At 40.0% G+C, this 27,546-nt stretch overlaps 1 protein-coding gene across 4 annotated transcripts in view; it reads right to left on the bottom strand.

The window, feature by feature from the left end:
* Positions 1–27,546, bottom strand: part of BACH2 (BTB domain and CNC homolog 2) — a 383,325-nt gene that overhangs the window by 78,143 nt on the left and 277,636 nt on the right. For all 4 annotated transcript variants that reach the window (XM_023205309.1, XM_023205308.2, XM_023205307.1 and 1 more), the window contains one exon: positions 4,965–5,219. In XM_023205309.1, the coding sequence (XP_023061077.1) occupies positions 4,965–5,207 (243 nt within the window). In that variant the 5' untranslated portion in view covers positions 5,208–5,219. The remainder of the gene's footprint in view (positions 1–4,964; positions 5,220–27,546) is intronic.

The following is a 27,546-nucleotide window of genomic DNA, read 5'->3' as shown; positions in this document are numbered from 1 at the left end:
CCCAGAGAGGAGGATTGGTTTGCTGAAGACCTCACATGCAGTGACACCAAGGCCCAGAGTGTGGTTTTCCCAGCCCCTCATGGCTGATGATCCTAGTTTAAAAAAATCTGCCCATTACTCTTTTTCAGGCAAAGAGTGGTGGTGTCTTCTTCAGAGTTTTGTTTAGGTGAAGGGGGTGAGGCCAAAGGGCAGGCTCTGTGCTCTGGGCTAGGTGAGTGCTTTGCCCTTTTCATCCTGGTCATGCCACTTCCTGAAGACTTCACCCTTGTTTCCCACCAAAATTCCACCTTCCCCTGCCCGCACCCTCAGGCTCAGAATGCTGTTGTCACCCTGTACGGTGGTGTTAACTACTTTCTGTACTATTACATGCTGAAAGGGTTGCCCGAAGATAATCATGACTGCCTTGCTGCTTCCTTAAAAGACTGAACCTAAACCATCCCAGAGACATTAACAGCTTTCATATCCTCTAAAAACTTCCAGACAAGAAGATTCCATAATTTCCTTGTTGGCATCTGTGCTTGGCAGTACTGCTGCAGGAATGTTCTTTATTGCAGCCTGTGGTTAAGACTTAACAACAAATGCCTTTTCTTTAGAATCCTTCTGGGTCAGCTTTCTTTCCTGTATAGCACTGAAAAGTGAGATTTGCCCTAAAATGCTGAGAGAGAGAGAGAGAGAGAGAGAAAGCAAAAGATAGAGAACACAAGCCAGCACAAGCCTGAAATCTATTTATACCGAGGACAACATAAGGTCTACCTGCAGGGACCATACTCACCCCCAGCCTGTAGCCATTCCCTGCATGAACCCATCCCCTTCTCTAGAGGGTACAAGGACACAGGAAGCAAGCCAGAGAAAGGTGGTGAGACCTTGGCAGTTACCTTTTAACAGCCGCTCTTCCCCTTGCATTCTGTGAGGCAGTCAAGCGGCCATGTAAGAAGAGGGTTGATGTGCAAACCCACTGTGGGCTGAGCATCTTCTAAGGAAGCACATCCCCTCCCTGTCCTCTGAACTCGACACGCCGTAAGATTGAACTTCATAGTCATGATGCTACTTCCCTCATGGCTGGCATCCAACCTGAAATGGCCTCCATGACTACAGCTGATGAGGTGTCATGCTCATGAGCAGTGGAAGAACGGCCCTGCAATGCTTAGCACATCAACTACTTTCTCTTCATCTCTTAGCACAACATATACTGATTCATTATAAAATTGAATGATCTGCTTTGTTATGTAATGAAAGTACTAAGTACAGTGGCTTAACTCCTACTATTTGCTGACACAATTACCTGGGTATGTTTTTCAGTGGGGAACCAACACTCAAGTCCTAGAAATAGGGATTGCCATTTTTTTTCTTTTTAAAGCAAGCTAATTCAATTATTCCTTGATTTCTAGAAGGAGGCCTCCCTCTATTTTTGTCTCTCTTTCAGTTTAGAGGCTATGCTGGCCTCTGTGAGTGGCTCTAATGTGCTGGTAATGGCGCGGCTCATCAGGAATTGGGATTTGGGGATGGAACTGCACAACTGGACAGTCGCTGGAGGGCAGATCTGCCTAAAGTGGATGAGGAGTGGGGTGGGAGGGTGGCAGTTTGTGTTGGGAAGTTTCAGGCTCCTAGGAGGAACTCTCAGGCCTGGTGGTGTGGGCCCCCTTGAGGAGCGCAGTGGTTGGCTGCCAAGGAAGTGGAGATGGGTCAAGTGTGAGTAAGAGGAGGGCAGGGCCAGAAGTTGATTCAAATTCAGCGATAGGATTATGATGAGGTTTAAACATTTCCAAGGAGCTAATTTAATGCTTTTTCTTATATCCTATGAACCAAATGCCAATTAGTTCCAGACAGCTACTTTCTAAGGTAGTGTTTAGAATGTTTGCTTATTTACCACTTAATTCAAATTCTATGAAACCATTCACTGAGCTAAGTGTGACACTTTCCATTGAGCCTGCAGGGACATTTCAGTGTGCACACAGTAAGACAAGGAAAACAATGCCCAGCATGTGGGTCCACAGCAGGTGCCCTGAGCAGAGGGGGAGGGCTCTTCAAAGGAGGCCTTAGAAACAATGACACAGCCTCAAAAGAAAATGCCAGTGGGGCTGGCTTGCATGTTCCATCAATAAGATACTTACAGCTGGATTACTGAAAATATGAATTTGCATTTCATAAGAAAAAAAAAGGACCTAGTTCTACCTGATGATTTCAGATACGTGAGCAACTAGAATGTTTCAATGGTTTCGAGGATGTAGATGATGCAGGGAGGATAATCATTCTACAGGGGAAGGAAGAAAGAAAATCAACACACAGCAATTCTCATTTAAATGAGAACACACAGCAAATTCTCACTTAAAAGGCCAAACAGATTTTTGTGTGATGTCGATACGGTGTGCCTCTTATTTAAAATGCCATTTCCAATGCCATGGAAATAAGCAATTATCAGGGATTTGATCTAAAAAGAAACTTTAAGGTTATGTCATATACATGTGTATCCCAGTTTCCTTTACATTTTACTGCCTTGGTATCGTATTTTTGATAAATAATTCAAGGCTGGAGGATCCCTTGAGCTCAAGAGTTCCAGTCCAACCTGGGCAACAGAGCGAGACTCTGCCTTTAAAAAGAGACTTATATTTGTCAAATGCCTACTAGAGGATAAGGGCTGTGCTGAGAATTTTTGTATTTATCATCTCACCTAGCCTTCATGGCAGGGCAGCTAGTTAAGTATGTCCCCAACAGCGCAGTTAAGGAAAGGCCAGCTCAGGATCCCCTGGCTATGCTGCAGCTGCCATTCCTTGGCTTTCCTGTTACTTGGTACCCAATGCTCCACTCCTTATCCCAGCCCCAGTATGTCATTTAGCTGATCTGTCCTTTTGCTTCTAGTGTCAGGATCTCTCTAGCTACCTACTTATTAGTGGGATGCGGAGTGGTAATGGAGCATTCTATGTTGAGTATGTAACAAGGATACAAACGTGAAAATGCTAGTGTTTATACAGTCCTTATTCATTTATTTATTACTTTTTGAGACACATTCTCACTGTCACCCAGGCTGGAGTGCACTGGTGTGATTATGGCTCACTTTCAGCCTCAATCTCCTGGGCTCAAGCGATCCTCCCCCCTCAGCCTCCCGAGTAGCTGAGACCACAGGTGTGTGCCACCATATCTAGCTAATTTTTAAATCTTTTGTAGATATGGGGTCTCCCTATGTTGCCCAAGACAGTCTTGAACTCCTGAACTCGAGTGGTCTTCCCACTTTGGCCTCCTGAAGTACCAGGATGACAGGCATGAGCTGCTGCACCTGGCCCCAGTCCTCATTTTCATCAGCTGGCTGCTTTCCTGCTCAGCAGGGGTAACAGCAGATGTTGCTTAACAAGCAACTGGGAACTGAAGAAACCTCCACTACCCATGTCTTGTCTGTCAAATGGACAAACACAAATAGTGTTTTACATTTTTAATTATTCTTTTTGTTTGTTTGTTTTCAGACACAGTCTTGCCCTGTCACCCAGGCTGGAGTGCAATGGCGTGATCCTGGCTTACTGCAACCTCTGCCTCCCAGGTTCAAGCGATTCTCTTGCTTCAGCCTCCTGAGTAGCTGGGATTACAGGCGCGCACCACTACGCCTGGCTAATTTTTTGTATTTTTGGTAGAGATGGGGTTTCACCATGTTGACCAGGCTGATCTCAAACTCCTGATCTCATGATCTGCCTGCCTTGGCCTCCCAAAGTATTATTTTTTTAAAGATGGGGTCTTGCTATGTTGCCCAGGCTTGTCTCAAACTCCTGGGCTCAAGGGATCCTCCTGCCTCAGCCTCCTGAGTAGCTGGGGCTACAGGTGCACTCTACTACACCTGGCTTCTTGTTTTTTATGTTGAATTTAGATGCCTTTTGGTGGAGCAGGTGAGTGCCCCATCACTTCCTACTGTCCTATATACAACCTACTTCACTCATTTGTATTATTTGCCAGGCCCCTGAAGGCATCTGGTTTGTGACCTCTGGGATTTAATGCCGGTTGTAACCATCAGCATCATATCTGGGTGATGGGGTCTTTGGTTTCTCCTAAGATTGCTGTGAAGAGTTGCTTAGTCGAACGCTACACAACTCTAGGGAATCTATTTGCAAAAACTATGGATGTGAGTTGTACTCCTGGGAGTTACAGAGTACACAGCTTGTGCAACTGTTGGTGGTGGCCCAAGAGCTGCACACTGTGCTGGTGGTTCACAGGGAATGATTCTGCCCAAACACAAAATATTACCTGTAGTCCCATAGGAATGACAGAAGTCAGGATGATGAACTAAGAGGAAGTGTATATATGGCTCAAAGGGTGACCACTTAATGGTTTGTCACTGTGAAGTTCATTTTTTGGGTTCCTACAACTTAAACCATCCAATTAAATGTCATCTCTGGACAGACCAGGTCCAGCTACTAGTGTCCCCAAAGTGCCAAAATAACCGTACTCACTGATGTAATTAAGAAACCTGAGTGGGCTGTTTTCAACAATGGTGAGAAAAGCAAATTTACACTTCCTAGAATCTTACTGAATTAACAGTGAAAATTACTAGTTGCTTTTATTTTTCCCCCAAGCAAAGAAGGTGCTGTGAATGCTTTCAGTCTTTTACTCTCAAGGGAAATCTTAGTGATCCTTACACCATCTGAAAGACAGAAATCATAGCAATGATTCAGATCCCACATCTAGGACTGTGCCAAACTTAGGCTGAACCACTCAAAACCTGAAGGGTAAGTGAACTAGAAACTACAAGTGACTGAGCCGCAGGTGAGGTTCACTTCGCTTCAAGAAAGATATTCATATTCTGTGCCTCTGAGACTTTAAGTGTATCAAATAGAAACCGACAATGCCACAAACATAATGTGTGACTTGGACATCAGCTCCTGAGTGGGGACATGGCACCTAGTACATCTTCTAGCTCCTACTCAGCCAGTTTTCTGTAAGTCAGTAAACATTTGTTAACAATCACACAAACCAAATTACTGTACCTCCTCAGGTAAGCTGACCACCAAGTCATTTTTTGTCTGTCCGACCAGCGCCTGCCAAAAGTATTCACTGCATGCGGCCAGCACAGCCCGGTGGGCCCGGAACTCCTTCCTTTCCACGATCAAAGTCACGTCACAGAGTATATCCTTTTTCCGCTGGTCATTGAGGCCCAGGAGGATGTTGGTGCAGTGGACTGTGGACTCATACACATACATGGGGGAGTCAGGCTTCTCATCCACAGACATGCCGTTCACACCCTGAAAGAAAGAAAGAAAGAAAGAAAGAAAGAAAGGCTGAGTCACCAGAGTTGTAGGATCAGAGAGAGGAGGTGAGAAAGAACATCATGGTTCCTGTGTCCCACTGCCATGAGCATGGCAGGAAAGAGGAGAATTGCCAATCAGCTTACTGATTGCTTACTCTGTACAATAAGCTCAAAAAACATACCTGGAAAGTCAAGTTCCACAGCTGACTTTTATCCTTCCTACTTACTGCATTCTTTTACCCCATGGTAACAAAGCCAGATCTTTTAATAGAACATTTAAAACACACTGGTATTTTAAAACTTGGTGGTTCTGATTTTGTGAGAAGGCTGAAAAGGAACTTTCACATGTAAATAGTCTCCATGCAAGGACTAATTTAGATTTGTGTTAAGAGGAAATGAATCATTTTGAAGTATTTCTAATGTTGTCTTGATGAAGTACATGTAAGTTCCTAAGGTGAAATTTGGCTGAGATGCCAAGTAGAGTAAACATCGAATCACAATACATATTTAACAAGTGCATCAAACTGTCTGCACACTGAAGACTCAGTAGTCAGCTATTGCATCTGCCCTCTGCCACTTCAAGGCAAAGCACAATCGCCATAATGCTATAGTTGCTCAGCTCTTAGAAAGATATGGAATGGTGCTATCATTATCCCAGCCGAATTGATGTACATCCACTTTAAGGAAACACAATATATCACAATAGCAGTCATGAAAAAGATGCATTCAACAGTCAAGACTACTTTTACAAAAGGTTCTTTGCTTTAAAAAATATCCATTGAAGTATTTCTTTCTTTCTTTCTTTTTCTTTTTTTGAGAGGGAGTTTCATTCTGTAGCCCAGGCTGAAGTGCAATGGCGTGCTTCTCAGCTCACTGCAACCTCCACCTCCTGGGTTCAAGTGATTCTCCTGTCTCAGCCTACTGAGTAGCTGGGATTACAGTCATGTGCCACCATGCTTGGCTAAGTTTTGTATTTTTAGTAGAGATAGGGTTTCACCATCTTGGCCAGGCTGGTCTTGAACTCCTGACCTCAGGTGATCCACCCGCCTCGGCCTCCCAAAGCGCCGGAATTACAGGCATGAGCCGCTGCGCCTGGCCCCACTGAAGTATTTTAAAATACACTATCTGTGATTAATTTATAGAGTTACATAGTTTTTCTGTAATGTTTACTAGAGTAGTAAGAATTCCAGTAGTGAGTCCTACTTTCTTTTGGGCTTTCTTATTTTTTTAAAAACAGCTTTAACATACTATAAACTGCACATATTTATAGTGAGCAATTTGATGTTTTGATTATGTATATAACTGTGAAACCATCATCAAAATAAAGATAGTGAACAAATCCATCATCACCAAAAGTCTCCTTAAGGCCCTTGTAATAATTTCTCCCTTGTGCCCCTCTATACCCCACCCGTGCAACGACTGATCACCTTTCTGACATTCTATATTAGCTTGCATTTTCTTAGAGTTTCATATAAATGGAATCATACACTACATATTCTTTTATGTCTGGCTTCTTTTGTTCGGCATAATTATTTCACCATCCAACCATGTTGCTGCATATATCAAGTTTGTTCCTTTATTACTTAGTATCCTAGCATATAAATATAGTATAACTTTTTTTTTTAATCCATTCATCTATTAGTAGATATTCGGGTTATTTCCAGTATTTATTTACACATAAAGCTGCTGTGAACATACAATTCTTTGTATGGACATATGCTTCTACTTCTCTTGGGTAAACACCTGTGAGTAGAATGTATCATACGGTATGTGTAAGCATTACTTTTAAATAATCTGGCACTGTTTTCTAAAGTGGTTGTAACATTTTACATTTCCACCAGCAGTGTATGAGGTTCCAGTTCTTTCACAGCCTTGCCAACATTTGGTATGGTCAATCTTTCTAATTTTGGACATTGTAATAGGTATATTGTATCTCTTTTTGGGTTTAATTTGCTTTCTCTAACACCTGAAGTTGTTGAGAATCTTTCATGTGTTTATTTGACCTCTGTATATCTTCTTTGGAGAAATGTCTATTTAGATTCTTTGCCCATTTTTAATTGGGTTGTTTTCTTATTTTTCAGTTTTAAGAGTTCTTTATATATTCTGAATATATAAAGTCGTTTATCAGATACATGATCTGTAAAAATTTTTTCCAAGGTTGTAGCTTGTCTTTTCATGCCTTAAAAGTGTCTTTCAAGGAACAGAAAGTCTTTATTTGATGAAGCCAAAAAACCATTTTGGTGTCACATCTGAAAAACCAAGGTCATAAAGATTTTCTCCTATGTTTTCTGCTAGAAGTGTTAATTTTTTAGCCCTTACATTTAGGTCTATGGACCATTTTGAGTTAATTTTTATATATGTAACAGGTATGGATTGAGGTTTTTTCCTTTTGCATATGAATATCCTATCGTTCCAGTAGCATTGTTAAAAAGACTCTTTTCTCTCCTGAATTACCTTTGTACTTTTACTGAAAATCAGTTGTTTATATATGTATGAATCTATTTATGGGCTCTGTCTTTTACTATTTATATGTTTGTCTACTTTTGTTTTTTTTTTTTTTGGAGACAGGTTATCACTTTGGAGTGCAGTAGCATGGCCATAGCTCACAGCAGTAGCTGGCACTACAGGTGTGCACCACTGTATCTGGCTAATTTAAAAATAGTTTTTGTAGGCTGGGTGCGGTGGCTCATGCCTGTTATCCTAGCACTTTGGGAGGCTGAGGCGGGCAGATCACGAGGTCAGGAGTTCAAGACCAGCCTGGCCAACATGGTGAAACTGCATCTCTACTAAAAATACAAAAATTAGCTGGGCGTGGTGGTTGCACCTGTAATCCCAGCTACTTGGGAGGCAGATACAGGAGAATCACTTGAACCCAGGAGGCAGAGGTTGCAGTGAGCCGAGATCACCACTGCACTCCAGCCTGGGTGACAGAGCAAGACTCCGTCTCAAAAACAAAACAAAAACATATATATATATATATATATAATGTGTGTGTGTGTGAGATGAAGTCTTGCCATATTGCCCAGGCTAGTCTCAAACTCCTGGCATCAAGTGATCCTCCTACCTCAGTCTCCTAAAGTGCTGGGATTACAGATGTGAGCCACTGTACCCAGCCTCTGTATCTACTTTTATATTACTAACATAGTGTCTTGCTTTGCTCTTTTTCAAAGTTAGTTTGATCCTTTGCGTTTCCATATACATTTTATAATTAGCTTGCCAATTTCTACAAAATAGTCTGCTGGAATTTTCACTGAGATTGTACTGAATCTACTGATGAATTTAGGAAGAGCTGCCATCTTAACAATAATTAACCTTTTGACCCATGAACACGGTCTCTTTATTTAGATCATCTTAAATTTTTCTCAGCAGCCGGGCGTGGTGGCTTATGCCTGTAATCTCAGGACTTTAGGAGGCCCAGGCAGGTGGATCACTTGAGGTCAGGAGTTCGAGACCAGTCTGGCCAACATGCTGAAACCCCATCTCTACTAAAAATACAAAAATTAGCCAGGCATAGTAGCATATGCCTGTAATCCCAGCTACTCGGGAGGCTGAGGCAGGAGAATTGTGTGAACCCAGCGAGAAGAGGTTGCAGTGAGCTGAGATTGCACCACTGCATTATCTAGCCTGGGCGACAGAGCAAGACTCCATCTCAAAAAAAAAAAGACTTTTTTTTTCTTAGCAATATTTTAATTTTAAATCTTTTTGCAGACAGTCTCACTCCGTCACCCAGGCTGGAGTGCAGTGGTGCGATCTTGGCTTACTGCAACCTCCACCTCCCGGGTTCAAGTGATTCTCCTGCCTCAGCCTCCTGAGTAGCTGGAATTAAAGAGGCATGCGCCACCATGCCTGGCCACTTTTTGCAGTTTTAGTAGAGATGGGTTTCGCCAGGTTGGCCAGACTGGTCTCGAACTCCTGGTCTCTCTTCGGCCTCCCAAAGTGCTGGGATTACAGGTGGGAGCCACCGCACTGGGCTCTCAGCAATGTTTTATAGTAGTATATAGGTCTTTTATACCTCTTTTGTCAGATTTATACCTAAGTATGAATATTTTTGATGTCATTGTAAATGGCATTGTCTTTTAATTTCAATTTCTAATTTTTCATTGCTAGTATATACAAATAATTTTTGTATATTGATCTTGTATCTGGAAACCTTATTTATTAGTTCTCATAGACTTTTGTTTTTGGTAGATTCCACAGTATTTTCTACATAGAAGATTATGTTGTGAATAAAGATCTCTTACTTTTTTTTTCCAATTTGGATAATTTTAATGTCTTTCTCTTACTTTACTGCATTGTCTAGAACCTCTAGTTCAATGCTGAACAGACGTGGTGAGACTAAACATCCTTGCCTTCCTAATGTTAGGAAGAAAGTATTCAACCATTCACCATTTTGTATGACGTTAGCTATAAATGCTTCATAGATGCTCCTATTGAGCTGAGGAAGTTACCTTTCTTTCTGTCCCTCTCTCCTCCCCTCCCTTCCCCTCCTCTCCCCTCCCCTTCTGTTCCCTTTCTTATCTTTTTCTTCAGTGGCACTCATGGCTCACTGCAATCTTGAATTCCTGGGCTCAAGCAATTCTCCTGCCTCTGCCTCCTGAGTAGCTATGACTACAGGTGTGCAACACCATACCTGGCGAATTATTTCTTATTTTTTTGTAGAGATGAAACCTTGCTATGTTGCCCAGGCTGCTCTTGGACTCCTGGCCTCAAGCAATCCTCTACCTTGGTCTCTCAAAGTGTTGGGATTACAGGCGTGAGCTACTGCACCCAGCCCTGTGTTTGCCTTCTTATACATTGTTGGATTCAATTTGCTAACATTTTGTTAATAATTTTTCATCTATGTTCAATGGGGAGATTTGTCTGTAGTTTTCTTACATAGTTTTTCTGGCCTGATTTTAGCATCAGGGTAACAACAATCTCATAAAATGAGCTGGGAAGTATTTCTTCCTCTTTAATTTTCTAAAAGGTTTTTTTTTTCTTCTTTTTTTTGTTTCGTAGAATTGGTTTTATTTCTTCCTTAAATGTTTGGTAGAATTTACCTGTGAAGACTTCTGAACTGGGATTTTAATGACAGACTCAATGTTTTAAAAGAAATTGTCAAATTTATTGGCATAAAATTGTGTGTGTGTGTGTGTGTGTGTGTGTATTTATTTATTTATTTAATTTTTTTTGAGACGGAGTCTTGCTCTGTCGCCAGGCTGGAGTGCAGTGGCGCAATCTTGGCTCACTGCAACCTCTGCCTCCCGGGTTCAAGCGATTCTCTTGCCTCAGCCTCCCGCGTAGCTGGGACTACAGGTGTGCGCTACCATGCCCAGCTAATTTTTGTATTTTTAGTAGAGACGAGGTTTCACCATGTTGGCCAAGATGGTCTCAATCTCTTGACCTCATGATCCGCCCGCCTCGGCCTCCCAAAGTCCTGGAAGTACAAGCGTACGCCACCGCCCCAGGCCTTTTTAAATTTTATTTTATTTTTTATTTTTTAAAGAGACAGTGTCTCACTTTGTTGCCCAGGCTGGAGGGCAGTGGTGTGATCATAGCTAACTGCAACCTGAAACTCCTGGGGCTCAAGTGACATTCCTGTCTTAGGCTCCTGAGTAACTAGGACTATAGGCCATGCCACCATGGCCTATAATTTTTTTTTTTTTTTAAAGAGATGGAGTCTTACTATGATACCTAGGTTGGTCTTCAACTCTTGGTGTCAAGTGTTCCTCCTGCTTTGGCCCCCTCAAAGCGCTGGGATTACAGGCGTGAGCCACCACATCTAGCCCATATATAGTATTTAAAAATATTCCTTCTAATATTGGTTGAATCTGTACTGACGTCACCTTTCATATTACTGGTACTGAAAATTTGTGTCTTCTCTTTCTGATCAGTCTGGCTTAACCATTTTACTGACATTCTCAAATAACTAGTTTTTGGTTAGTTTTTAAAAATCATTCTATTTTCTAGTTTGCTAATCTCTATTCTCATTGTTATATCCTTTATTCTGCTTACTTCGGGTTTAATTGTGTCTTTTTTTCTTTTCCAGTTTCCTAAGGTGGTAGTTGAGCCCATTAATCTGAGATCTTTGTTGTCTTTTCTAACACAGGCTTTAATGCTATAAATTTCACTCTACTGTTTTAGCAGTATCTTGTAAATTTTGAAATGTTTAATTTTAATTTTTACTCATTTTTTAAAAATTATACTTTAAGTTCTAGGGTACATGTGCACAACATGCAGGTTTGTTAAATATGTATACATGTGCCATGTTGGTGTGCTGCACCCATTAACTTGTCATTTACATTAGGCATATCTTCTAATGCTATCCCTCCACCCTCCCCTCACCCCACAACAGGCCCTGGTGTGTGATGTTCCCCTTCCTGTGTCTAACTGCTCTCATTGTTCAGTTCCCACCTATAGGTAAGAACGTGTGGTGTTTGGTTTTCTGTTCTTGCGACAGTTTGCTAAGAATGATGGTTTCCAGCTGCATCCATGTCCCTACAAAGGACATGAAATCATCCTTTTTTATGGCTGCATAATATTCCATGGTGTATATGTGCCACATTTTCTTAATCCAGTCTGTCACTGATGGACATTTGGGTTGATTCCAAGTCTTTGCTATTGTGAATAGTGCCGCAATAAACATACGTGTGCATGTGTCTTTGTAGTAGCATAATTTATAATCCTTTGGGTATATACCCAGTAGTGGGATGGCTGGGTCATATGGTACATCTAGTTCTAGATCCTTGAGGAATTGCCATACTGTTTTCCATAATGGTTGAACTAGTTTACAATCCCACCAACAGGGTAAAAGTGTTCCTATTTCTCCACATCCTCTCCAGCACCTGTTGTTTCCTGACTTTTCAATGATCGCCATTCTAACTGGTATGAGATGGTATCTCATTGTGGTTTTGATTTGCATTTCTCTGATGGCCAGTGATGATGAGCATTTTTTCATGTGTCTGTTGGCTGCATAAATGTCTTCTTTTGAGAAGTGTTTGTTCATATCCTTTGCCCACTTTTTGATGGGGTTGTTTTTTCTTGTAAATTTGTTTGAGTTCTTTTAGGTTGTGGATATTAGCCCTTTGTCAGATGAGTAGATTGCAAAAAATTTTCTCCCATTCTGTAGGTTGCCTGTTCACTCTGATGGTAGTTTCTTTTGCTGTGCAGAAGCTCTTTAGTTTAATTAGATCCCATTTGTCAATTTTGGCTTTTGTTGCCATTGCTTTGGTGTTTTAGACATGAAGTCCTTGCCCATGCCTATGTCCTGAATGGTATTACCTAGGTTTTCTTCTAGGGTTTTTATGGTTTTAGGTCTAACATTTAAGTCTCTAATCCATCTTGAATTAATTTTTGTAAAAGGTGTAAGGAAGGGATCCAGTTTTAGCTTTCTACTTATGGCTAGCCAGTTTTCCCAGCACCATTAATTAAATAGGGAATCCTTTCCCCATTGCTTGTTTTTTGTCAGGTTTGTCAAAGATCAGATGGTTGGAGATGTGTGGTATTATTTCTGAGGGCTCTGTTCTGTTCCATTGGTCTATATCTCTGTTTTGGTACCAGTACCATGATGTTTTGGTTACTGTAACCTTGTAGTGTACTTTGAAGTCAGGTAGCGTGATGCCTACAACTTTGTTCTTCTGGCTTAGGATTGACTTGGTAATGCAGGCTCTTTTCTGGTTCCATATGAACTTTAAAGTAGTTTTTTCCAATTCTGTGAAGAAACTCATTGGTAGCTTAATGGAGATGGCATTGAATCTATAAATTACCTCGGACAGTATGGCCATTTTCATGATATTGATTCTTCCTATCCATAAGCATGGAATGTTCTTCCATTTGTTTGTGTCCTGTTTTATTTCACTGAGCAGTGGTTTGTAGTTCTCCTTAAAGAGGTCCTTCACATCCCTTGTAAGTTGGATTCCTAGGCATTTTATTCTTCTTTGATGCAATTGTGAATGGGAGTTCACTCATGATTTGGCTCTCTGTTTGTCTGTTATTGGTGTATAAGAATGCTAGTGACTTTTGCACATTGATATTGTATCCTGAGACTTTGCTGAAGTTGCTTATCAGCTTAAGAAGATTTGGGGCTGAGACAATGGGGTTTTCTAAATATACAATCATGCCATCTGCAAACAGGGACCATTTGACTTCCTCTTTTCCTAATTGAATACCCCTTCTTTCTTTCTCTTGCCTGATTGCCCTAGCCAGAACTTCCAACACTGTGTTGAATAGGAGTGGTGAGAGAGGGCGTCCCTGTCTTGTGCCAGTTTTCAAGGGGAATGCTTCCAGTTTTTGCCTATTCAGTATGGTATTGGCTATGGGTTTGTCATAAATGGCTCTTATTATTATGAGATACGTTCCATCAATACCGAATTTATTGGCCGTTTTTATCATGAAGGGCTGTTGGATTTTGTCAAAGGCCTTTTCTGCATCTATTGAGATAATCATGTAGTTTTTGTCTTTGGTTCTGTTTATATGCTGGATTACGTTTATTGATTTGCCTATGTTGAACCAGCCTTGCATCCCAGGGATGAAGCCCACTTGATCATGGTGGATAAGCTTTTTGATGTGCTGCTGGATTCAGTTTGCCAGTATTTTATTGAGGATTTTTGCATCGATGTTCAGGGATATTGGTCTAAAATTCTTTTTTTGTTGTGTCTCTGCCAGGCTTTGGTATTAGGATGATGTTGGCCTCATAAAATGAATTAGGGAGGATTCCCTCTTTTTCTATTGATTGGAATAATTTCAGAAGGAATGGTACCAGCTCCTTGTTGTACCTCTGGTAGGATTCAGCTGTGAATCCGTCTCGTCCTGGACTTTTTTTGGTTCGTAGGTCGTTAATTATTGCCTCGATTTCAAAGCCTGTTATTGGTCTATTCAAGGATTCAACTTCTTCCTGATTTAGTCTTGGGAGAGTGTATGTGTTCAGGAATTTATCCATTTCTTTTAGGTTTTCTAGTTTATTTGCGTAGAGGTGTTTATAGTATTCTCTGATGGTAGTTTGTATTTCTGTGGGGTCAGAGGTGATATCCCCTTTATCATTTTTTATTGTGTCTATTTGATTCTTCTCTCTTTTCTTCTGTATTAATCTCACTAGCGGTCTATCAATTTTGTTGATCTTTTCAAAAAATCAGCTCCTGGATTCAGTGATTTTTTGAAGGGTTTTTTGTGTCTCTATCTCCTTCAGTTCTGTTCCAATCTCAGTTATTTCTTGCCTTCTGCAAATTTCTGAATGTTTGCTCTTGCTTCTCTAGTTCTTTCAATTGTGATGTTAGGGTGTCAATTTTAGATCTTTCCTGCTTTCTCTTGTGGGCATTTAGTGCTATAAATTTCCCTCTACACACTGCTTTAAATGTGTCCCAGACATTCTGGTATGTTGTATCTTTGTTCTCACTGGTTTCAAAGAACATCTTTATTTCTGCTTTCATTTCGTTATGTACCCAGTAGTCATTCAGGAGCAGGTTGTTCAGTTTCCATGTAGTTGAGTGGTTTTGATTGGGTTTCTTAATCCTGAGTTCTAGTTTGATTGCACTGTGGTCTGAGAGACAGTTTGTTATAATTTCTCTTCTTTTATATTTGCTAAGGAGTGCTTTACTTCCAACTATGTGGTCAATTTTGGAATAAGTGTGGTGTGGTGTTGAGAAGAATGTATATTCTGTTGATTTGGGGTGGAGAATTCTGTACATGTCTATTAGGTCTGCTTGGTGCAGAGTTGAGTGCAATTCCTGGATATCCTTGTTAACTTTCTGTCTTGCTGATCTGTCTAATGTTGACAGTGGGGTGTTAAAGTCTCCCATTATTATTGTGTGGGAGTCTAGGTCTCTTTGTAAGTCTCTAAGGACTTGCTTTATGAATCTGGGTGCTCCTGTATTGGGTGCACACATATTTAGGAGAGTTATCTCTTCTTGTTCAATTGATCCCTTTATCATTATGTAATGGCCTTCTTTGTCTCTTTTGATCTTTGTTGGTTTAAAGTCTGTTTTATCAGAGACTAGGATTGCAACCCCTGCCTTTTTCTGTTTTCCATTTGCTTGGTAGATCTTCCTCCATCCCCTTATTTTGAGTCTATGTGTGTCTCTGCACGTGAGATGGGTATCCTGAATATAGCAAATTGATGGGTCTTGACTCTTTATCTAATTTGCCAGCCTGTGTCTTTTAATTGGAACATTTAGCCCATTTACATTTAAGGTTAATATTGTTATGTGTGAACTTGATCCTGTCATTATGATATTAGCTGGTTATTTTGCTTGTTAGTTGATGCAGTTATCGATGGTCTTTACATTTTGGCATGTTTTTGCAGTGGCTGGTACTGGTTGTTCCTTTCCATGTTTAGTGCTTCCTTCAGGAGCTCTTGTAGGGGAGGCCTGGTGGTGACAAAATCTCTCAGCATTTGCTTGTCTGTAAAGGATTTATTTCTCCTTCACTTATGAAACTTAGTTTGGCTGGATATGAAATTCTAGGTTGAAAATTCTTTCTTTAAGAATGTTGAATATTCGCCCCCACTCTCTTCTGTCTTAGTAGAGTTTCTGCCAAGAGATCTGCTGTTAGTCTGATGGGCTTCCCTTTGTGGGTAACCCGACCTTTCTCTCTGGCTGCCCTTAACAGTTTTTCCTTCATTTCAACTTTGGTGAATCTGACAATTATGTGTCTTGGAGTTGCTCTTCTTGAGTAGTATCTTTGTGGCATTCTCTGTATTTCCTGAATTTCAATGTTGGCCTGCCTTGATAGGTTGGGGAAGTTCTCCTGGATAATATCCTACGGAGTGTTTTCCAACTTGGTTCCATTCTCCTCGTCACTTTCAGGTACACCAATCAGACGTAGATTTGGTCTTTTCACATAGTCCCATATTTCTTGGAGGCTTCGTTCATTTCTTTTTACTCTTTTTTCTCTAAACTTGTCTTCTCACTTCATTTCATTCATTTGATTTTCAATCACAGATACCCTTTCTTCCAGTTGATCGAATCGGTTACTGAAGCTTGTGCATTTGTCACATAGTTCTCGTCTCATGGTTTTCATCTCTATGAGGTCGTTTAAGGACTTCTCTGCATTGGTTATTCTAGTTAGCCATTCGCTGTGCAAAGAAACTAAAAACCTTGAAAAAAGATTTGACAAATGGCTAACTAGAATACTCAATTTTTAATAATTTAAAATTTCCCTTTTGATTTATTCCTTAATGCACAAAGGATTTACACATGTGTTTTTTGGTTTCCAAATATTTGGGGGGAGTTTCTAGATATCTTTTTGTTATTCTTTTCTGATTAAATTCCATCGTGGTCACAGAACAAACTTCACATGCCTTTAATCCTTTTAAATTTATGGAGACGTGTTTTGAGTCCCAGAATATGACCCACTTTGGTAAGTACTACATAAGCACTTGAAAAGAACGTATATTCTGTTGTTGGCTGAAGTGTCCTATAAATATCAACTAGGTTAAGCTGTATGAGTGTTGTTCAAGTCTTCTAATATCTTTTCTGATCTTCCGTCTATAGGTTCCGTCATGTATTGAGAAGGAGTACTAAAATATCTGGCTACCATTGTAGGCTTGTCTGTCAGTTATTGTAATCCTATCAGTTTCTGCCTCATGCAGTCTGAAATCCTATTAGATGCATACACATTTAGGATTTTAATTTTTTCTGGTAGTAGTTATTCCTTTATCACTATGAAGTCACCTTTTAATTCCTGGAAATATTTTTTGTTCTGAAATCTACTTTGTCTTATATTCACAAAGTCACTCCATCTTTTGTTTTTTTGTTTTTGTTTTTTTCTGCCTCAGCCTCCAGAGTAGCATGGATTACAGGTGTGCACCACCATACCCAGCTCAGTTTTTTGTATTTTTAATAGAGACAGGGTTTCACAATGTTGGCCAAGGTGGTCTTGAACTCCTGACCTCAAATGATCCATCCGCCTTGGCCTCCCAAAATGCTGGGATCACAGGCGTGAGCCATCACGCGTGGCCACATTGGATATTTTCTATTGCTAACCCTTCAAGTTCACTAATCTCTTCTTCTGCAAGGTCTAATCTACCATTAATCTTTTCCAGTATAATTTTGATCTCAGACACTGTGGTCCTTATCTCTAAAAGTCCCATTTGGTCTTTTACAAAATATCTTCCATGTCTCTACTTAAGATGTTCAATCTTTCTTCTAACTTTTTGAACATTTGGAATACAGTTATAATAACTATTGCAATGTCCTTGTCTGGTAATTCTAACATCTTCTGGTTCAGCTTTTATTGTTATTTATTTTCATTGTGAGTTATATTTCGTTGCTTCTTTGCATAATTGAACATTTTTGATTGGATGCCAGACATTGTAAAATTTACCTTGTTAAATGCTGGATATTTTTGTGTTCCCATAAATAATCTTGAACTTTGTTCTAAGACACAGTTGAGTTACTTGGAAGTAGTTTAATCCTTTCAGGTTTTGCTTTTGAGATTTGTTAGATAGGAAAATCAGCATTTAGTCTAGGGTTCATTACTCCTTACTACTGAGTACTTCTGAGTACTCTATCCAAGGACCCCTGATACATGTTTTTTCTAGTCTGGCTGTTAGGAAATGATGTTATTCCCAGTTCTCTGAGTTCCCTTTGTTTTGGGTGGCTGTCTCCCCACCCTTGGGTAGTTTTCTCACCTGCATCTACTGATCGTTACTCTGCAGAATATTAAAGGGAAACTCTCTGCAGATCTCTGGAGTTCTCTGTCTGCAGCTGTCTCTTCTGTTACCCTGCTTTCTGAACTCTATTATCATCTTTCCAGACTCTTAGCTCTGTCTCTTCAATTTAAGAGTCAGCCAGCTCTTCCTTGGTTCTTCCTTCCTGTGCCATGGCCTAGAAACTCTCAAAGCAGTATGCTTAGCTCAGTTTGTTTTCCTTTCTTGGGGATTACTGTCTTTTGGTTCTGGATGTCCCCTGTCTTAAAAACCATTATTTCATATTTTTTATCTGTTTCTATAGTTGTTTTAGGAGAAATGGTAAATCTAGAACCTATTACTCCATCTTGGCTGAAAGTAAAAGCCATAGGTTTATTTTCTGTGCTACAATTACTCCAAACACTTTACAAACAATAACTTATCACAATGCAAACCACATAGTATCAACTTTGCTCTGTTATATATAATGGTTTGTAATACCCAATTACAAAGATGCCTCGATGAAGAATTACTAGTTCTTTGGTATTCCAATAAAAGATAAAATATTTGTGAGGTTATATGGAATCATTTTTTAAATGGAATTAGAATAGCATTCTAAAATGACACAATTCAGTTATAACGACCCTAAGTCACGAGGTAAGATCAAGTTCACCTGGCTTCTGTCAATGACTAGGAAATTGTTGCTAAATTCTTTATTATCTAGTAAGAAGACAAATATTTTCTATTCTGGCTTCTTACTAGTCCTGCATTTCCATGGAATGTTTTCAGGATTTTCTTATCTCCCATATAAGGTCTCAATTCTGGTTTGTTTTCTCCATTCTTAGTTTTCAAATTATTACTATGTCTCCTACCACATTGAGTCTCCTCAATTAGTCTATAGAAATTATTGAGTTAAAAATCATAATAGGTCTCATGTATAAGGAAACACTCAAAACTTGCTGGAACATTTAATGTTCTAGGTCACGGATGGTGTGTTCAATTCATAAAAAGTAGGAGATTTACAAGGGACGCCTCATTTTTCTAGTTCACTTATGGGTAACACATATTAATGTGCCTACACCAAGATAGAAGCTTGTGATGAAAGACACAAAGCCATAAATCCTTTAATGAAACATGAAATGAAAGAAAATAAAAAGAGAAATGAAAGTGAAGTGCAGTGGCAAGAGGAGTGGACCAGGGATGTTTGGGGCTTTTGGTTTAGCTCCAGCATTGACCAACTTTGTGGATCTGGACAAACTGCCTTTTTGGGGGCCTGCTTCCATGTTTGTAAAATGAAAAGCATGAACTAGAAGACAAATAGTGTTCTTCCAGATCTACAACTCCATGAGTCTATAAAAGAAATACACCTGATCGATCACAAAGAGTGGGATACTGTCATTTTAACTGAGAGAAGCTAGCTTTCTTTGACCTTCTAAAGACCATTTATGTGCCCAGTTATATTGTTGTTGATGTTGCATGGCTTAACAAAACTGCCCCTGCAGAGCTGGTTACAGGGAATGGGGTAGACAACAAATATACAAGGAAACCATAGGCTTCTGGGAGAGTAGAAACTAAGACCCCAACCCCTGCTCTTTCTGGGCTCTAAGATAGTTGAAGTTCTCAAGAGTAGACTCCACATTCTGCTAACAGGATAGGTTTAGAAAAACAAAGATGTAGCAATATAAGCCCTCCAAGTTGATGAAATAGGCTATGACAGTCACATTAACACAGGCATCTGCTTTTTGGGCTAAACTTACTAGAGAGTTTTGGAAAACACTGAAAAAGTATTAGTTTTGTTCATCAAATGGTATAATCTAAAATGTATCACTTTCACGAAGCTGTTGCTAGACTTTAACCTGTCTGAGGATTTTCTTGAATATATTACATTATTTCTGGATAATAATTCTTTATGCCATGTCAGTATTACTTTCTTCCCCTTGGCCTTTACCTACCCATCCTTGTTGGTTCCTCTTCAAACATAATGGAACATACCTTTCTGCTTTCTTTAAAAATTAGTCAGCCCTTCTCAACCTCCAATTATCCTGGGTGCTACTATGGGTTGAATGTTTGTCTCCTATGAAAATCATGTTGAAACTTAATCTCCAGTGTGGCAGTATTAAGACATAGGGCCTTTAAGAGATGATTGGGCCATGAGGGCTCTGCCCTCATGAATAGTTTAATCCACTCATGGATTAATGAATTAATGGGTTATTGAGGAGTACGTTAGTTATAATGAGAGTGGGTCTGTAATAAAAGTCCATTTGGCCATCTCTTGTGAGCTCCCTCACCATGTGATACCCTGTGCCACCTTGGGATTCTGCAGACAGTCCTCAACAGCAAGAAGGCCCTCACCAGATGCAGCCCCTAGACCTCGAACTTGCCAGCCTCTAGAACTGTAAGAAATAATTTTCTTTATACATTATTCAGTCTCAGGTATTCAGTTAAGAGTATCAGAAAACAGGCTAAGACAGGTGCTGTCCTATGAACTCCCTCCAATTTGTCTGCTTTTGACTGGCCAATGCCAAACTGAATTCTGCTTCTCCTGTTTCCACTAGGTGTTCTTTTTTCACTTGCCTTACTAATATTAATTAAACAACATTCCTCCACTCCTCCATGCAGCAAATCCTGAAATCTGCAGCAGGACCCATGGGATCTAAGAATGAAATGGTTTATAGTGAGTAACAGAACCCAGAATAGCATGGAGGAGTATGACAGCCAATCTTTACTCTAAGCATTAGACAACGTGTTAAAGTATGTAGACATTAGCTGAAATCAGATTGTAAGGAAGCTTTCCAAAGGTTCTGATTTGGGTTTTGGCTGGATCTCATTATTTTTGCAGGCCAAAAAAACCCAGCTGCACATGTACATACACATATACCCCAATCATCTCATCATATGGTTCAGCAGTAAAAGTTAATTACTATTATTTTATCATAGTATATTCATCCCCTTAAGAAGCTACACAGACCACAACTCTTATTACTCGAAGGTATAGTATTAATGAATACAGACTTACTCATTAACTCACTCATTCACTCTTCACTCATTATTGGGTCATATTCAGAAATGAAAATGTCTAATAGTTCTGCAGGTAAAAGTATAAATCAAAAAAGTAAAAAAAACAAACAAACAAACAAACAAACAAAAAACAAAAAAAACACCCAACCAAAAAAACCACAGTGGGATCTGAAAAGCTGCAATTCACAAAAAAGTAGAATGTTAAGATTTTCAGACAACCTGTCATGTCTTGAGTGCTTCAGATGAAAAGAAATGAATATGCCTTGCAGGTAATGAAAAAGACCAAATTATAAACCATTTCACTTGAAATTCAAACTACATTTCTCCCAGAAACAGTGCATTAAGTAAATACTTCTGTGAATCAAACACTAAATTATTTAGTAATTGCTGAGTAAATTTCTGCACTTATAAAACATGCTTTTAAAAAAAGTTATTTATTGTAAAACTGTAAGGGTTAGTTCTTATAAAAGAAAGTTATCAAGTCTTTAGACATTTTAGAGTGCATAGTGCTATAAAAATTACTTAGTTATTACTTTTGGATTGGAAACACTTTCTAATGCATCAAGACTAAAACTTCTTACTTTAAGTGAAAAGCAATCCAATTTCAGTATTTTCTAATGGAAAACTGCAGTGCTTGTCACTTAATGTCCCTAATGCCTTAGATAGCTAAAGTAAGGGCCCTGACATGGAGCAGCTAAAACGTTTTGTGTTCCTTATTTACTCAAACACTCCATCTGCCTGCACACTAGTTAGTGCCAAGGGAACTGAAATTTAAGGCTGTTGTTAGGAGGAAGCACTTGCAATTGTATCATCAAATTCTTAATAGCTCTGAATGGTTCTCGTAATTCAGTATAAACTTCCATTTTCCTTGACCTTCTAGGGGAAAGTTCAATTTACTGACAATGGTTTTTACTGCACTGTTGAAAAATATACCAAAAACTTTAAAAAGGAACGATCATAACAAGTCCCATTTTTTTGCTAATTTGTTATTATTGTTGCTTCTTTATTCTTTCAAATAGACCAAAATAAAAAATAACCCAAATTTCCAAAATATCTGGTAATAAAGTAGTAGCAATTACCAGCACTTTTCCTATATTTAAATGTAACTGACATGGGCCAGGCATTGTGGCTCATGCCTGTAATCCCAGCACTTTGAGAGGCCGAGATAGGCAGATTGCTTGAGGCCAGGAGTTGGAGACCAGCCTGGCCAACATGGTGAAATCCTGTCTGTACTAAAAATATAAAAATTAGCTGGGTGTGTTGGTGCAAGCCTGTAATCCCAGCTACTCAGGAGGCTGAGGCACAAGAATTGCTTAACCCAGGAGGCAAAGGTTGCAGTGAGCCAAGATTGTGCTACTGCACTCCAACCGGGGAGACAGAGTGAGACTCCGTCTCAAAAATAAATGAACAAATGAATGAATGAATGAATGTAACCAAAATGGAGAGTCACAGTCTGATACAGAAACTGAGGTGGAAGAAATACTAGAATGTTGGCAGCAGACTATAGGTATTGGTCCAAAGGTAGTAAAGAATTAAAGATATATAGCCACCAACCTAGAAACAGTAAGAAAGTTTAACAATATCAAGTGCATTGACGGTCAGATCAACTTCTTTGCAAAACAGTTTGGTATTATCTAGTAAAGTTGAAGATATGCATAGATTATGATCGAGTAATTCCATTCCTAGGTTACACCCTAGAGATACTCCTGCATATCTGTAACAAACTCTGTATAAAGAGTGTTCACAGAATTGTTGAGAATAACTCCCAATTGGAAACAACATCATGTCTATCAGTACCAGAATGCATAAATACACTGAGATATATTCATATATTCACATAATGGAATATAACAAAGCAAATTAGAGCCACATGCAGCAACGTGGAGGAGCTGTGCAAACCTAATGCTGAATACTGAGCTACAGAAACAAGACACAGGATAATAACATACAATCTGGTTTCATGTATGTCAAATTCAAAAATGTATAAAACGTAAACATCTAGGGATATATGCTGTTATGGACTGATATGGTTTGGATCTGTGTCCCTGCCCAAATCTCATGTTCAACAGTAATCCCCAATGTTGGAGGTGGGGCCTGGTGGGAGGTGACTGGATCATAGGGGAGGTTTCTCATGGTTTAACACCATCCCCCTTGGAGCTGTTGCCTCAACAGTGAGTTATCATGAGATGTCGCTGTTTAAAAAGTGTGTGGCACCTTCCCTCTCCTTCTCTCTCCCTTCCTCCTGCTTTGGCCACACGAAGACACCTGCTCCAGCTTTGCCTTCCATCACGATTCTAAGTTTCCTGAGGCCTCCCCACAAGCAGATACCACAATGCTTCCTGTACAGCCTGCAGAATCATGAATTAACCTCTTGTCTTTATAAATTACCCAGTCTCAGGTATTTCTTTATAGCAGTGTGAGAACTAACACATGGAGTAAATGTGTCCTCTCAAAATCCGTATGTGGAAATCCTAATCCCCAGTATAATGGTATTGGGAGGTGGGGCCTTTGGGAGTGATTGGGTTATAAGGGTAGAGCCCTCATGAATGGTATTAATACCCTTATAAGAGACCCCTCTTACTCTCTTTCTGCCATGTGAGGACACAAGAATATGGCTGTAACTTCCAGAACTGTGAGAAATAAATGTTTGTTGTTTGAGCCACCCAGCTTATGGTACTTTGTTATGGCAGCCTGAACTGAGACACATACAAAGGTGGCAAAACTATAAAGACTCAGAATAGAGGTTCCATTTAGAGCGAGGCAGTGCTCACCAGAAAGGGGCACCATGAGGTTTTGGGGTGCTGTTGTATGTTCTATTTCTTGACATGAGTGACAGGTACACATATGCCCACTTTAAGTTATACATTTGTTTTCCCAGCTTCCCCAAATTAAAGGTTGTAGGAGAATGTTACCAACTCAAGTATTTATTGAGTACCTCCTTTAGGTTCTGTGACTTAATCGCAAAGGTTGTAGGGTACACTTTGGGCTTCAAATGAAAAAAAAAAATACACCCACACCTTAAATCCTCCAACTTATGGTCAGGAAGGTCCTTAAAGGTAATCAAATCTAACCAATTCCAAGTTGTATGTTTTCAGTAATAATCTACAAAAATGGGCCAAATACAGGGACGAGGCCTTTTGGGAGATGGTAAGAAATCTGAGCCCAGGCCTTTGCTTTGCAGTAAAACTTTTTTCAGAGATCTTGTGTTTTGTCTTCTCTCTTGTTAAAACCAAATCACTTCATGCACTTCCATTTCCTTATCTATGCAAGGAGGAAATAAACTAGGTGACTTTTTAGTTCTAGTTTCTATGGTTCTATGAAAGTACAGGAACTTTAGGAAAATCTTGAAACATGAGTTTTTCTAACTGTGGTTCCTGAGAAGACTTTTTAAGGAAGCTAGAGATGCTCAAAAGAACACAACTGGCTGGAAAGGAAAAATGCCATCACATAACTTTTGAGAGAGATGAAGAAGAGGGAAGACCCATCCAATAACAGTGTGAACTTTCTCCCTTATAAACAGAGTCAACCCGAAGGATGAATCAAAGGACAACTTTCATACATTAATGGAACACAGTGCCCAACAGTACTGAGCAGTAGTTCAGCATTTTCTTCCCATGTCCAAAACAGTCTCTGGTGTGCAGATCAGGGGCTCCCTCAAAAGCCATCTTAGATATGTGGCTCTGGAATAAAGTGGGGTGTCCATCCTCTCCTCTTGTCTCCACCCAGCCATGTCAGATAAGACTGTTTAGGGGGCCAGAGAGAAGGGATTACAACTGGGATTTAACAAAAGCATAGTGCATAAACTGTCATCTCAAAAAGGAGATGAAATCAGCGGGTGAAAGGGAACCCATGTCAGGCCATCCAAGACGCATGACGATGTTAGTGGTGGTTAGTGGTGGTGGGGCAGTGGGTGTGTGGACTAGGGAGAAAATGTGCAACTAGCCATGGGCAGATTTGGATATGCAGCTTTGTGATCAATGCACTGGTCTTTTTTATATGTTGATGCTTGCTTTTGCTTCTTTTGTGTAACCCCACAGTTAAGAGTATAGCCAAAGCCTCCATCTATTCTTCTGGGATAGGTCATTTTCTACTCTTGGCAAACCTTCTTTTCTCTATATTGTCACTTCCAGTTTGTCTCTGGTATTACTTCTTTGTGTCTATGTTCTCCATTTATATTCATTTCTCATACATCAATCTCTGCTTCCTATTAGCATTTGCTTTGTGCCTATTAGGAGTTAGACGACAGAGAAAAGTCATTTCTTTTTTGCATTTCTCTTTATCAGGGCATCTATATGAAATATTCTCTCCCAGTGTCCCTTTCCCTCCCCTTGTAGCCAGAGAAGTATTACCCTAGAGCTTCAAGCTGCTAATGTGAGAAGAAATTGTGAACAGTGATTAGGAGGCTAAATGAGGGTGGTGGAACCTATTTACTTCATTAAGGTTCCTTCAGGGAAGATACGAGGATGGGAAACTGAGAGATAAGGGTTAATACTAAAAGAATAACAGATCCATTTGACTCAGAGCAATCTTCAGTCTGCCTGGATTCTATGAGACACCCTTCTCCATGGGGAAATCATTACAGAGAAATGACATGCAAAGTGCGCCATAAAGCATCTGAGTCAAACCAGAGGGAGGATGACTCAACGGATCATTTTACATTTTAATAGAAGGCACTGCAGATTTGTACCTAGTGCACAGTTCAACGCAGGGCTCACAACTCCTCCCCAAAACCTCTTCATCGGGTGGGAGGGGAGTTCCCAGAACCTGACAGAAATTATTCTGTCTTAGAAAAAAACCAAGTCAAAACTCACAACAGAGAATCAAGACTAAGAAAAGACAACAGATAGTCAAATGCAGAAAAGAGGGGAGACTGCAAGTCTAATTTCAACTTCAGCATTTCTGTCAAACATAAGACACAGCCTGAAAATTGAGCTCAGTAATTAGTGGACTTCAAATGTCATAAAGGGGTGGGGGAGATGGAAGGAGGAATGGAGGGAGACAGAGGAAAGAGGAGGGAGACAGAGGAGGGAGACATCGAAGTGCTATAATTAAATAATTGTGTTCCTTAAATTAGTTTTGCAAGATTTTCCCATGATAATTACTGTCAGAAGTTTGCCCACCAGGTCAGTGACAATGCTGGGCTTGAGTTTCCATGTGAAGTCAAGAAACAATTGTTCTTGACTTCAAGAAACAATTGTTCTTGACATGCCATTGTTCCTAGTATGTATCCCAGGCCAGGTATTGCTTATAGATGCTAATATGTATAACCCTCCAAAGTTAGATTCATCTGACCAGGAATTATGATGTTAAGAGACGGGATTGCCAAATCTAACTCCTTCTTGGGATGGGGGTGGGGGTTACCCCCAGACACACTTTTGTCTGCTTATACATAAAGAATATCTATAGTTTCACAGCTGCTCATCTGCCTCATCTCTACTGATGCCTGCCCCAGCTCCTGAGAGGGCACACGGTTTACAGGTAGGAAAGGAAACAGAAGTGAATACTGAGGCTTGGCAGAAATACAGCTTTCACAGAAAAGGTTCTTAATAAAAGGAAACTTGCTTCTTTCACGCATTGGGGTCTTTTGGACAACATGATTCTTTTCTGAAACATCATCTCTACAGGGATGCAGGCTAGAACGAATAACATTTAGATTGCAAGTTGGTTCACCTGATAACTAAGAAAACTGCAACTCAACACCAAAGGCAGGCAGCATCTAATGGGGAGGAAATCATCTAGCTTGAGGGTCATTCAGGTAGTGGTTTGAGAAAGGTATGATTTCCACTGGAGCCTAGGCACTCCTGAAACCCACTCCTGTTTTTCCATTTAAAAACGATTAAAACCATGAGGCTAAGACCACTGGTCGGCAGTCTGTTAAGTCCCGTATCAAGTAATAAAAGCATCTGAACCACCTGTCACCAGGCAGGAGGTCAAATGGAACTGGAATGTTAACACGCAGGTGAAATGCCCTCCAGAGAACATGGGGAAAAGGCAGTGAAAAGGAATGGGAGAAAAAGAATGTGCTTGGAGATTTCCACGTCCCTGTCCTGTCCTTGGCAGCTTCTCAGAATGATGATTATTGTCACCAAAAGGTAGTGACACACATGCTACGTGACACTTAGTATACTGTTTAAGATACAGACGGTCTTATATGCCTATACCACTGTCACTCACACGCGATTTCACCTCACAGAACACGCTTCGGATAAAGCCAAGTATATTAAGGAAGAGATTATGTTTTTAATTCATTCATTATAAAAAGTCAGAATTGTGCTGCCATGCGGGCAGACAATACTCCCTCTCCAAATGGCAAGGAATGGGTGCCACGAGGGCCCATTGGCCAGGTGGTACCAGGGAGACACAGTGTTTCGTGCTTTCTTGACTCTAAAATGCACCCATTTTCCATTTCTCCTTCCATCCTAATATAGAGGGGCTCCATTTGAATCCCTGCTTTCCTGCTTCCTAGCTGCATGGCCTTGGTTTTGGGCTCATTGTTAGACTGTGTAATCCTTGGTCTTTCTATGTACAAAATAGTTATGTGAGGATTAAATGAGATGAAGCAATAAAGTATTTAGGATGGTCCTTGTTTTACAGTAAACACTCCACAAATAAAAGGAAAAGAAAGTTAATTTCTTTGCATATTATATACATTTGTAATTCTACATATACCGAGAATTTCTTTTTTTTTTTTTTTTTTTTTTTA

This window comes from Piliocolobus tephrosceles, chromosome 5, assembly GCF_002776525.5.
Source record: "Piliocolobus tephrosceles isolate RC106 chromosome 5, ASM277652v3, whole genome shotgun sequence".
Classification (NCBI taxonomy): Eukaryota; Metazoa; Chordata; class Mammalia; order Primates; family Cercopithecidae; genus Piliocolobus; species Piliocolobus tephrosceles.
This window is presented reverse-complemented; position numbering and strand designations above follow the sequence as displayed.